Source organism: Vulpes lagopus, chromosome 9, assembly GCF_018345385.1.
Source record: "Vulpes lagopus strain Blue_001 chromosome 9, ASM1834538v1, whole genome shotgun sequence".
Taxonomy (NCBI): Eukaryota; Metazoa; Chordata; class Mammalia; order Carnivora; family Canidae; genus Vulpes; species Vulpes lagopus.
The window spans coordinates 63869945-63883360 of NC_054832.1; the positions used below are offsets into that span (position 1 = coordinate 63869945).

Genomic DNA, 13416 nt, shown 5'->3' on the forward strand with positions numbered 1-13416 from the left:
TCAACAGAGTAAAAAGACAACATACAGAATGGGAGAAAATATTTGCAAACTATACATCTGATATGGGGTTAAGCTCCAAAATATATATAGGACACCTACAACTCAACAGCAAAAAAACCCCCCAAATAACCAGATTAAAAAATGGGCTAGGGACTTGAAAAGGAATATCTCGAAAGACCTACAAATGGCCAACAGGTATCTTTAAAAAATGCTCAATGTCATTAACTAACAAGGAAATACAAATCAAAACCACAATGAGGTATCACCACACACACCTGTCAGATGGCTATTATCAAAAAAACAAAAGATAAGAGTTGGTGAGGATGTAGAGAAACTTGAGCCCTTGTACACTGTTGGTGGGGATGCAAAATGGTGTGGCCACTATGAAAAACAGTATGGCAATGTATTAAAATTCAAAAATAAGCTACTATAAGATCTAGCAATAGAATACCCAGTTCTGTGTATTCATTCAAAAGAACTGAAATTAATATCTTGAAGAGATATCAGCACTCCTGTGTTCACTGCAGCACTATTCACAATAGCTAAGATGTAGAAACAAACTAAATGTCCACTGACAGAAGAATCAATAAAGAAAACATGGTATATAAATATAATAAAATATTATTCAGCCTTAAAAGAGAATGAAATTCAGCAACATGTGACAACATGAATAAACCTTGAGGACAATTATGGTAAATAAAATAACCTAGTCACACTGCATGATTTCACTTGTATGAGGTATCTAAAATAGTCACATTCATAGAACAAAAAGTAGAATGGTGGTTGCTAGAGGCTAGGGGAAGGAATAAATGGGGAATTACTAATCAATGGGAATAAAGTTTCAGTTAAGCAAGATGAATAAACTCTAGAGATCTTCTGTACAAAGTTGTACCTATAGTACACTTAAGAATTTGTTTACAAAGTAGATATCATGTTCAGTGTTCTTACCACATTCATTTTTTAAAGATTTTATTTATTTATTCATGAGAGACACAGAGAGAGAGGGAGAGAAGCAGAGACATAGGCAGAGAGAGAAGCTGGTTCCATGCAGGGAGCCCGATGTGGGACTCGATCCCAGGACTCCAGGATTACACCCTGGGCTGAAGGCAGATGCTTAACCACTAAGCCACCCAGGCATCCCACCACATACATTAAAAAAATTTTTCTGGGCAGCCCTGGTGGCACAGCGGTTTAGCACCGCCTGCAGCCCAGGGTGTGATCCTGGAGACCTGGGATGGAGTCCCACGTCAGGCTCCCTGCGTGGAGTCTGCTTCTCCCTCTGCCTGTGTCTCTGTGTCTCTCATGAATAAATAAATAAAATCTTCAAAAAAGAAATCTTAAAAAAAAATCTTTACATCAAAGTAAACAACTAAGAGGAGACAACCTACTGAATGGGAGAAGATATTTGCAAATGGCATATCCAATATAAGATTAGTATCCAAAATATATAAAGAACACATACAAGTCAACACCAAAAAAAAAAAATCCAATTAAAAAATGGGCAGAAGTCATGAACAGACATTTCTCCAAAGAAGACATACAGATAAACAATACACACATGAAAAGATGCTCAACAGTACTCATCATCAGGGAAATGCAAATCAAACCTACAATAAGATATCACCTTATACCCTAAGAAAGGCCAAAATTTAAAAAACAAACAAGAAACAACAAGTGTTGGCAAAGATGTGGAGAAAAAAGAATACTCATACACAACCGGTAGAAATGCAAACTGGGATAGTCACTGTGGAATACCATATTCCTCAAAAAGTTAAAAAAAAAGAACTACCCTATGATCCAGTAAACACACTACTGGGTATTTACTCCCAAAATACACAAAAACTAATTCAAAGGGATACAGGAACCCTTATGTTTATTGCAGGATATTTACAAGAGCCAAATCATGGGAGCAGCCCAAGTTTCCAATGATAGATGAGTAGATGAAGATATGTTGTGGGACACCTGGGTGGCTCAGTGGTTTAGCGCCTGCTTTTGGCCCAGGGTGTGATCCTGGAGTCCTGGGATCGAGTCCCACATTAGGCTCCCTGCATAGAGCCTGCTTTTCCCTCTGTCTCGGTCTCTGTCTCTCTCTCTGTGTCTCTCATGAATAAATAAATAAAATATTTTTTTAAAAAAGAAGAAGACATGTTGTACATATATAGTGCAATATTATTCAGCCATAAAAAGAATGAATTCTAGCCATTTGTGAATATAGATGGAACTGGAGAGTATAATGCTAAGCAAAATAAGTCTGTCAGAGAAAGACAAATACTGTATCATTTCACTCATATGTGAAATTTAAGAAACAAAACAAATGAGCAAAGGATAAAAAAGGAGACAAACCAAAAAACAGACTCTTAACTAAAGAGAAAAAGTTGATAGTTACCAGAGGGGAGATGGGTGGAGGGATGCATGAAATAGGTGAACAGGATTAAAAAGTGTACTTATCAGATGAGTACTAAATAATATATAGAATTCTTGAATCACTACATTGTACACCTAAAATTAATATAACACCATATGCTAAGTATCTGGAATTAAAATTAAGAAGTTAATAATTTTAATTGCAAAAAATGCTTAATGTTCTTAGCACAATTTTTTAAAAAAGCCATATAGAATGTTACATAGTACAGTTATCATTTCATACTTTGCTGTAGTTGCTATTATAATAATCATTAATAATTTAAAAAGAAAGCACTCTAGGAGGCAAAGAAGGGGGATTAGGAAAGAAAAGAAAGATAATTTTTACTCTGCTAAACATTTAAGATATTTGTAAACATCCCTGCATTTAATCATTATAACCTATGGCAAAGATAATTATTACATCCATTTTATAGATGAGAAAGCTGAATTTTAGAAAGATGAAATAACTTGTCTAAAGTCACAAAGATAGCACAGGGTACAATGATTAGTCACAATTATCTAACTTTGGCTTCTAGTTACCACTTTAGCAGTGACTGGCTGAACTGTGCTTGGATATAAGGACAGTTAATAATATGTCTCCTCTACCTAGAAATTCATTTCAGATTGATGGGAATTTAGGAAAATCTTCAGTTGTGTATATATGTGATAATGTAAACATATAATTTTTATAAATAAAAAGAAACTACAGGGGTACCTGGGTAGCTCAGTCAGTTAAGTGTCTGCCTTCAGCTCAGGTCATGATCCTAGGGTCCTGCTATAGAGCCCCAGGTTGTGCTCCCTGCTCTCCTTCACCCTCTGCCTCTCTCCCTGCTTGTGCTCATTCTTTTTCTCTCTCAAGTCTCTCTCAAGTAAATAATTTTTTTAAAAAAAGAGGACTACAGAAAAAATAGGATAATATGAAAAAATTTTATATTCTAATAGATTATATGATTTACTATTTTGAAAAATAAACTCTAAAGTCAACTAAAATAAATTGAAATTGAAAGCTGACTAGCCGCAAAAGAAAACTATCTGAGTTTTCCTCAGGAGTACTTAATTATTCTCCCTTAGCCACTTGCAGATATCCTTCTCTCTCACCTCCTACACATTTGCCATCCCCATCTAAACACAATGACACAGTTCTGAGCCTTTCAGATTTAATATCAGTGACATCTGTGGGTACATGTATGTAGCATACAATAACTATGTCCTTAGGTATGTGGCCAACAACTTAACACTATTGTCTTTATACAAAGGCTCTGTTATTACTACTCAAAAGAAATGGAAAGCATGAATTAAAGTCTAGGAGATATGTATTTTTAAAATCTAAAATACACCTTCAGGTCTCTAGAAGAGCTAAGATGAACCTTTTAAAGACATATCTGTACAACCAAATACATTATTAAGTGAACAAGAGTAAGTTTTGTACTTCCTGACCTATGCGGTTTTTGCTAGCCTTGTAAGTTTGGAGCTCTAATTGGGTATTATGACAAGATTTATAGAGATTATGACTTCAGACTTCAAGAATCTTATGATAAGAAATTTTGTTCTAAATATAGCCACATAACACCATATAACCCAAATCCGGAAACAAAATCAAACACTTTGGGATGCCTGGGTGGCTCAGTCAGTTAAGCATTTGTCTTTAGCTCAGGTCATGGCCATGGGATCCTGTCCAGCATTGGACTTCCGGCTCAGCAGGGATTCTGCTTGTCCCTCTCCCTCTTCCCCTCCCCCTTCTTGTGTGAGTGTGTGCACCACTCTCCCCTCTCTCAGATAAATAAATAAATAAAATCTTTTAAATAATTGTAAAAAATCAAACACTTTTAACAAAGTCCAAAATATATGCATATCTTTTAGCATATGCTTCTGTAGTGCTTTCTATGGAAGCATTCACTTATTCATTTAATAAATATTTATTGGGTACTTTGGATGTGCACAGGACTATGCTGGGCGCTGGAATTAGAGGTGAATAAAACAGTTCCCGCTTAAAGGGAAATAACTGCTGGAAAGGGAGAAGGATCTATCAATAGGAAAATGATGTGGAATGTTAAGTGCCAAAATAAAGTTATGAACATACTCCAAAAACTATATATAAGTAATCTACTCCCTAAATGTTAAACAGTCTGAAAAACTAAAAACAGCAGAATGCAAGGGCAGTTAATATTTGTATTAATGTTGGTGTAACCATTTTGGCTACGAGAGCTGACCATAAACTTTCCTGGATAGGTTTTTATGCATGAAAGTCTGTGATAATAATTTTTAATTGGTCTTACTGTGGATCTATTTAACTTTAATTCCATTTCATAAATTGTAATTTTGAATAGTCTAATGCTGTCATAGGCCAGGTTTACAATTCAGTTATTAGTTTTAAAGCAGAACTTTTTAATTCTTTGTATGCTACAGGTAACTTTGAAACAATGCATCACATAGTTAATTACCTACAGATGGGTAAGCCAAAAGTAGTTTTTTTCTCTGATATACATAGATACCTTCCAAATGGAAATGCATCTGCAGAAAGCTCCCAAGAAGATAACCCTAAAATTATTGAAGATCTGGGGTAGGTCCTTTCAAATATTTGTGTGATTTCCCTTTTTTGGGAAGATGGAACACACCGCCAACAACGCAGAGGAAGAGAAGGTCCTTCAACTGTCTCCTTATTCTTGGGTCTCAATCCTTCATGACCAAGAACCCCCCTGTACAAAAAAAGTTCATGGTTGGTGTGCCCAAATAATTACATAGCTGTGGTGGAACAGCTACTTCAAGAAGAGCTGGGAGTCACTGAGATAGGGCAAGTGACTAAGGACATTCCAAGAAGCAGCAGGCAAAGAGGTCTGAATGACTAGAGATCATATCAAAGGAGCCTGAGGCCTAGTTGATGATGGGTAGTCCACTAGTGAATAGATGACTATGCCAAGGACATCTAGTAGCAGAAAAGGAGGGGCGACCCAGAGCATTACAGAGATAGGCTACTTTCACTACTTCTCCAAATCAAAGGTTCTGAATCTGGTGTCCCTGAAGAAGTTTCATTAAATTCTCAAAAGGGTTTATGATCTAAAAAATCAGTTGGAGTCACTATTCTAAACCTTGAGTATATGCATAATGTAGCTCCACATGAATCAGCTCTTAAGTTTCCTAACGAGTAGAAAATTGCGGGGATCCCTGGGTGGTGCAGCGGTTTGGCGCCTGCCTTTGGCCCAGGGCGAGATCCCGGGTGTTGGGCTCCCGGTGCATGGAGCCTGCTTCTCCCTCTGCCTATGTCTCTGCCTCTCTCTCTCTCTCTCTCTGTGACTATCATAAATTTAAAAAAAAAAAAATTGCTTTTTTAGTTTTATTTTAGATTTTTTTTTCTTTTTTTTTTATTCATGATACTCACAGAGAGAGGAGAGAGAGACAGAGACACAGGTAGAGGGAGAAGCAGGCTCCATGCTGGGAGCCCAATGCGGGACTTGATCACAGGACTCCGGGATCGCGCCCTGGGCCAAAGGCAGGCGCTAAACCACTGAGCCACCCAGGTATCCCCTGCTTTTTTAGTTTTAAAAAATGATATTGCTTCAATGTAAAGATAAACCATCCCAGAAAATAAGCTCATTTATTTATAAAATTAATAGGTACCTGCTATATGCTAGGCAATATGAATATAAAAACTCAAATGAAATAGTCCTGATCTCAAAGATCTTACAACAAGCTAGTTAGAGACTCAAATATGACTCAATTACTGTGGACTGTGTAAGTGCTACGAGCATTATAAACCGGATCCTAATACATTCTATACATTATTCTGTCAAGTTTTTTTTTTATTTATAATCAATATGATTGCTCTATTGACCTTTCCAACCATATCACAGTAGTCATTACAATACAATGAAGGGGACAATAGAATATTTCATTGAGAAAGTAATCAGAGCCAGTGTACATACTCCAGAATAGATTTCCTTTTTCCAGAACTGCTTGCTGAATGTAAAGTAGGTTTGTCATTAGATTCTCTTTGGTATGTCCAGTCAAGGGATAGTGACTTAGCATTCCTTAATGGATCTAACCTAAAGAAGACCTGTGAACAACACTGCTGCACTATTGTACCCCCATTCCCAAGAGTGGCTTAGGCTTGCTGGGATGGAGGAATAAGGGAGAAAGGATCCTATGAGTCTAGAAAACGATTTATTCAGGGAGAGGAAAAAGGATGTAGAGTCTGAGCTCATCTCCACTCACCAAAAACAAACAAAAAACAAAGAAGCTGCGTGAGAGTTTGCTTATGTCCATTGCTATTACCATCAAAACCATAGCCACTCTGTCCATAGCACCCTGGTAGTTTCTTAAAAGATTTTTGTAATTAGTGTCAGTTCCACGACAGTGTTCTTCAGTTTCATTTCTTTGCCAAGCATCTTGAAAGGTTTTGCTAATAGGTCATCAAGATGGAAAGGAAAACAATAAAAAATGGACAGACTCAAAACAATGTTGGTAGTAAATACATTGCCACACACACCATGTTAGATCAGTTGTGAACTGTGGCATGTATTGTGTATCCTATACCTCCAAGGAAAGCTCTAATTATTAGGACTGCAGTGGCAAAACAGCAAATAAATCATTCTATCTTCATTTTCCCAACTAGGAACACTAAATACAGAGCTAAATGCATCTTTAACTACTACTGTACTGCAAAGACTGGATGCTCTAAAAGAAGTTGGCAGAATAGAGAGGCTCCCATGAGAAGAAAATAATGTCCTGCTTCTGTCACTGTCAGTGAAGTCGATTATGCTCAATCCCAAGTCTTCAATTCTATAATGTGAAAAAAATATTATATAAATATTTTTAAAGCTTTTTATTTCTTCAGGTAACATTTTTACTGAAGGCATGCCAAAATATCATTTTGGTATTATAAACGATTTAAGTCTCACTAAATGGGAAGATCAGTTCTACCTCTCTGTAATAAAAAGTGACCAATATGGAATTTCATTAAGCTCTTGATTTTTAGGGGGTGTCTATTGCTAATGTTTTACTAATTTAAAGCTAACAAATAATGAGAATAAAGTAGAAGGTCACTAAAATGTTAAAGCAAAATACTCAACCCTCAAAATACTCAACCCTCAAAATGCCTGAGTGATATAGTTTGTTAAGTTTCTGAATCTTGGCTTGGGCTCAGGTCGGAATCTCAGGTTCGTAAGATCAAGTCCCTTATCAGGCTCTGCGTTGAGCACAGAGTCTACTTAAGACTCTCTCCCTCTCCATCTTCCCATCCATACAGGGGAGCCCTGTATGCGTGCTCTGTCTCTCAAATAAATAAATAAATAAATAAATAAATAAATAAATAAATCTTAAAAACACACAAAGAATAAATTCTAAAAATCTAAAAAGTCGATTAAAGTAACTCCTTCCCTTAATTTCTTTAAGGGGAGAATGAGCTAGTATCAGCAGACGTGTCCCCTATAGTGTACATTTAATGCTCAGAGGTATAAAAAAGCTTAATCTTCTTCCAAAATGATAAAAGTATGTACCCCATCCTCCTTTAAGGTTCTACACATTAGGAACTGTGCCCATATCCTATGTGAACACAGTGCAGCAACATCTGTCCAATGACAGGGGAATGTTTTTCACCTCTTTTATAAATGCATGCAGTCTGTGCTCATGTATATTTACACAAGCCTGCTTTCCCTACAGGGAGGAAAAAGTCAGACTCACTGACGTTGTTTTGACCCTCAAACTGAACTTGATACTGTCGATGTACACTTTAATTAAAGATTAGTTCAAAACTATTTTTTATTTAAAGGCTGATTCTAAACAAATGTCTTCACTGTTCAATTAAAAATAATTTATGGTATCAAAAAGCGTACACATGATTGCTTCTCTCTGTGTTTGTCACAGTAAATACTTCTGACAGATGTTTCCTCTCTTCAAACATGCTAGGAGGTGCTTGAGACTTAGTAATTTTAAAACAGACATTAAATGCATTTACATATTGTAAATAAGATCCACTGAGAATTCTGTAGAGCAATGTACACTGAAAAAAGCAAATTGTTACTTGATTATTTATCTTTCAAGCATAAGAAATGTCCATAGAGTCAATCCATCTCTTTTGTTACTGTAAAAATAACTGTGTAGCTGGGTTAAAATACCCTTAGTTTCAGATACTTTCAAGGAATGTGAATCTCTGGGACCCAGAATTCTCAGGGAAATGTTCACTGTACATTATTTGACTATTTATAAAATACCTACTATCTTTAGTTAGAATATGGAAGTATTAGATTTCTTTGAATTAGAAAGTGAACTTTAAAAATAGTAAAAATAACTTGCTTTCACCACTGCTACGGTTATGTTTGAACAGTTGTAACAACAGATCTTCTATGTGCCTCAAGAGTTTTTAAAACTTAGGTAATATTTTTAGTTACAAAACTCTGGGATGCTCTTATATAAAATCATCTGCAAAGCTCTAAATGCCTTTAATTATGCTATATTAAACCTAGCCTCAGTCTAATTTTATATGCAAAATAAACTATGTATCAGTAATGTAGGTATAACATTGAAACTTTGATTTCCAGTTAGTTCTCAAAGAGCCCTTCTGAAATTAGGACACCCCTCCTCAAAAAAAAAAAAAAAAAAAAAAAAAGCAATAGTAGAAAGCAAAAGGTGGTTTTTTTTTTTTTTAGAACAATCTAAGCTAGGTTTTGTTATTGCTAGTCTCAACCCTATCAATGTATTACTCTATGAACAAGAGCTATGGAAGATCTAATTTTTAAGAATTATGTTATTACCCACTTTAAAATTCTACTTTGATACCTGAATATTCACTACCCAAATTTTTAAAAAACAGTAGAACCCTTTGAGATAAGAATATAACCAGACCCATTTTATAGACAGGGAAAATGAGCATTGGAGACACCCAGTCAGAGAGGGGCCCAGAGTTACACAACTGCCATGAGACAGAGTTGGAACTTGAATTCAGGTCACTGACTCCAAAAGCCAAGCTCTCAACTACTCTGCAAGGGGGTCTCAAAAATGCCCTCAGATATAGGCAGGTAAAGTAAGTGAGGGAAGCAGGAGAATGTGATTGAGGTCAACTGGAGAGCACATGTTCACCCAAAGGCACCTGCAGCTATTGTACCCCAAAATGGTGAGCCAGACAGAACTTTCTCAAGTTCTCAAACTTGAGAAATCAGACTAACTGACAAGCAAGATATCTAGATTAAGAAATCAACGAATTTTAAAATATTGGCTCAAAATTTTTCTTTAAAAATATTATTACTGGATAAAAAGAAAAAGAATCTGGTAATGCTAGCAAACATAAGGAGACACTGAAACTCTTGTGCACTACTGAAGGAATGCAAAAATGGTAGAGCCACTTCGTTTTTTTTTGTTGTTGTTGTTTTTTAAGATTTTTAAAAATTTATTTATTCATGATAGACACAGAGAGAGAGAGAGAGAGGCAGAGACACAGGCAGAAGGAGAAGCAGGCTCCATGCCGGGAACCCGACGCAGGACTTGATCCCGGGACCCCAGAATCATGCCCTGGGCCAAAGGCAGGCGCCAAACTGCTGAGCCACCCAGGGATCCCATGTGGAGCCATTTTGGAAAATGGTTTGACATAACTTTTATAAAGTTAAAGCATGTACTTACAACATCTAGTAGTCCCATTGTTAGTCCAAGGTATTTTACCAAGTGAAATGAAAACCTACATCCATGCAAAAATCTGTACCCAAATGTGTATAGTGGCTTATTGATAATCACAAAAAACAAAACGACCCAAAGGTCTGACACTGGGAAATGAATAAACAAACTGGTATATCCACACAATGCAATACTACTCAGCATTAAAAAGGAATGAACTAGGGGCACCTGGGTGGCTCAGTGGTTGAGCATCTGCCTCGGCTCAGGACGTGATCCTGGGGTCCTGCGATCAAGTCTCACATTGGGCTCCCTGTGAGGAGCCTGCTTCTCCCTCTGCCTGTGTCTCTGCCTCTTCTCTGTGTCTCTCATGAATAAGTAAAATCTTTAAAAAAAAAAGGAATGAACTAGTGATACACAAAACAACATGCACAGATCTCAAAGCACTATGCTAAGCTAAAGAAGCCAACTTAAAAGGGTACACACTGTATGATTTTATGACATTCTGGCAAAGGTGAAGCTATAGAGACAGAAAACAGATCAGTAGTTGCCAAGACCTAGGGGAAGAATGCACAGGGTCACAAAGGAATGGGAGGGTGGGATGATGAAATGTTAAGTATCTATATTGTGGTAGTTTTTATCAAAACTCACTGAACTATATATACTCAAGATTGAATTTAACTCTGTACATTATACCTTAACCAAACAATATGGGAAATAGCTGAAGGGTGAAAAAAGCACCAATTATATAAAACCTACTTTTCATTATATATACATAATCCTTATTTTATATATATGTATATAACACAGCAATATATTTTCTTCACTGATGTGTGGGACTTAACATTATAAAGACGGTAACTTAAAGATGAATTTAGAAAAAGACAAATTTTTATTAGATTTTATTTATTTATTCATGAGAGACACAGAAAGAGAGGCAGAGACACAGATTGAGGGAGAAGCAGGGTACCTGCAGGGAGCATGATGTGGGACTCATCCTGGGATCAGGATCATGCCCTGAGCCAAAGGCAAATGCTCAACTGCTGAGCCACCCAGGCATCCCCCAAAAGACATATAATTTTAAGACCACGTTCCATGAAATAAAATCTACAGCACTCTAAAGCCATCTATTTTCTGGAAGACTAGACAAGAACTCCAAAGAATATACTGTACAATGAAAATAGTGCTTGAATAGGGAGTCAAGTTAAAATATGTCCTTTACTGAAATATTAGATACAAAAAATGTTTTGCAAATTATTACTCTACAAATATTAAATAGAATAGGTGTGGTAAAAGCACAAGTATTAGGGTTAGTCAGCCTGGCTTGAATCCTGTCTCTGCCACTTAGTAGCTGTGACCTTGACAAGTTACTTAATCCCTCTGAGCCTTATTTTCTCAACCATAAAATGTAAAACCCTCAGAGTTTTTGTAGATTAAATGAGAAAATAAAGTGTTTTTTTTGTAAAGAACTTAGCACATATAGTTAAATAAGGTACCTGTTACTGACATATGTAATGTTGAGAATTTGAATCTTTTATTATTCTATTTTTAACTTAATGGCAAATATTGGTTTCTTGCGGGAATTGAGACTACTCTGGAATCATGAGAGGATTTAGAAAGGCTCCTTAGAATGGCAGCAGGTAAGACAAGGTGGCCCAAAGTGGCCAGTATTGTTTCATCAGTCCTTTCTTTTGAACCTATCAAGCAACACAGTTGTCCATTTTCTAGCCTGTTATCAGTGAGGAGCTTCCCTGGTGCCCCCACCTCCATCCCACCGCCTGCACTTACAGGAGGCTTAGCAGGCCAGGCTAAGGTCAGGCAGGTGAGATGCCAAGGGTTCGAAAAATAAGGAGCCCCAGGCCACCTTCCCTACACAATTCTTATTTCCACACTTCTCCCAACATATAGATTGTCCACTTTCTTCTCCACTCTGGGGGGGGAGGGGTGACTCTTTCTTTTCACTTCATCTTTTTTTTTTTTTAAAGATTTTATTCATTTACTCATGATAGACACAGAGAGAGAGAGAGAGAGAGAGAAGCAGAGACACAGGCAGAGGGGGATGCAGGCTCCACGCCAAGAGCCCGACGCGAGACTCGATTCCGGGTCTCCAGGACTGCGCCCTGGACCAAAGGCAGATGCTAAACCACTGAGCCACCCAGGGATCCCCCTCCACTTCCTTTAAAAGCCTGTAAAGGTTCACACAGTTCGGTGACTAATCATTAGCCTCTGCTATTGTTGTATCCAAGAGTCTATATGTTTGTTTCCATTTTGGATAACTTCCATTTTTGAAATAATATTCCTGGTTTTTTTTCTTTATTAACATAGGAATCTCTCTTTGATGGAATCTGAAAGCTTGCTGACAAAAAAGTGATATACTTGAATTTCACATTCTCTGTAACTCAAAAGTAAAAGAAAATCTGTAAAAAAAAAATGAGTAAATTCATCCTTAAGTGATCTGACACGTTTTGTTTTTGTTTTTACCTTTATGGTACCAGGCAATATCATCTTTCCCGGTTTGTAACTCTAGGGTATCTCGCTATATAAGAAAAACCTTTAAGCTGTTTGATTTGTTTCTTTATGACATCTGAAACATTGCCTTTCAGTTGCTTTATGCCTCATCACGTACAATTTTTGAGAAAATAAGGATGTGCTTCCTCATTCATCAAAAGAAAGTAATCCTTTTTTTAGCCAATGGTATTTTGATAACATCCCTTTCTAGAGTGTACATCTAATTATGGCTATTGAACGGGAATTGAAGTTATTATTCTGATCCACTAATAAAAGTGTGAAATGATATATTAAATTCCAAGTGTCACCATTACTACGTCCTACTTAACAGTTCCAACTTAAAAATCTATTGTAGGGCAGCCTGGGTGGCTCAGCGGTTTAGCGCTGCCTTTGGCCCGGGTGTGACCCTGGAGACCCAGGATCGAATCCTGGGATCAAGTCCCACGTCAGGCTTCCTGAGTGGAGCCTGCTTCTCCCTCGGCCTGTGTCTCTGCCTCTATGAATAAATAAAAAAAATCTATTGTAAAGAAATTACGTGGCGTATGTAAGAGGAATTTCATCAATGGTATTTTAAATGTCATATTCTGTCTCGACTCCAAAGATCTTTAAATGTCCTGCTCTTCGAATTGAGGGCATTATTTCCAGGGCGTACTAACGAGGCTCTAGGAAATACCTGGCGTCCACCGAGGCTTCACCTCCGAAGGCCCCGGGTGCAGGACCCCGGGAACCCCCGGGTCTGGGGGGGCGTCCCGGGCCCAGCGGCGTGGAGCCAGCACTGGCGCTGAGGGAGCCTCACGGCACGGCTTGCAGGGCGCCCAAGGGCAGGACCTCCGGGGAGTCCCCGCAGCGGAGGCGGAGCCAGGGCGAACGTGAGGTCCAAACACCGAAACAAAGCGGGGCCCCGGCGTC

The 13416-nt window shown here is 37.6% G+C and overlaps 1 protein-coding gene across 1 annotated transcript in view; it reads left to right on the plus strand.

Moving 5' to 3' along the window:
* Positions 1 to 12370, plus strand: part of PPP1R42 (protein phosphatase 1 regulatory subunit 42) — a 49852-nt gene extending 37482 nt beyond the window's left edge. Inside the window, exons 7-8 of the mRNA XM_041769283.1 lie at positions 4810 to 4963; positions 12325 to 12370. Of these exons, the coding sequence (XP_041625217.1) occupies positions 4810 to 4963; positions 12325 to 12370 (200 nt within the window). The remainder of the gene's footprint in view (positions 1 to 4809; positions 4964 to 12324) is intronic.
* Positions 12371 to 13416: the final 1046 nt, after the last annotated feature.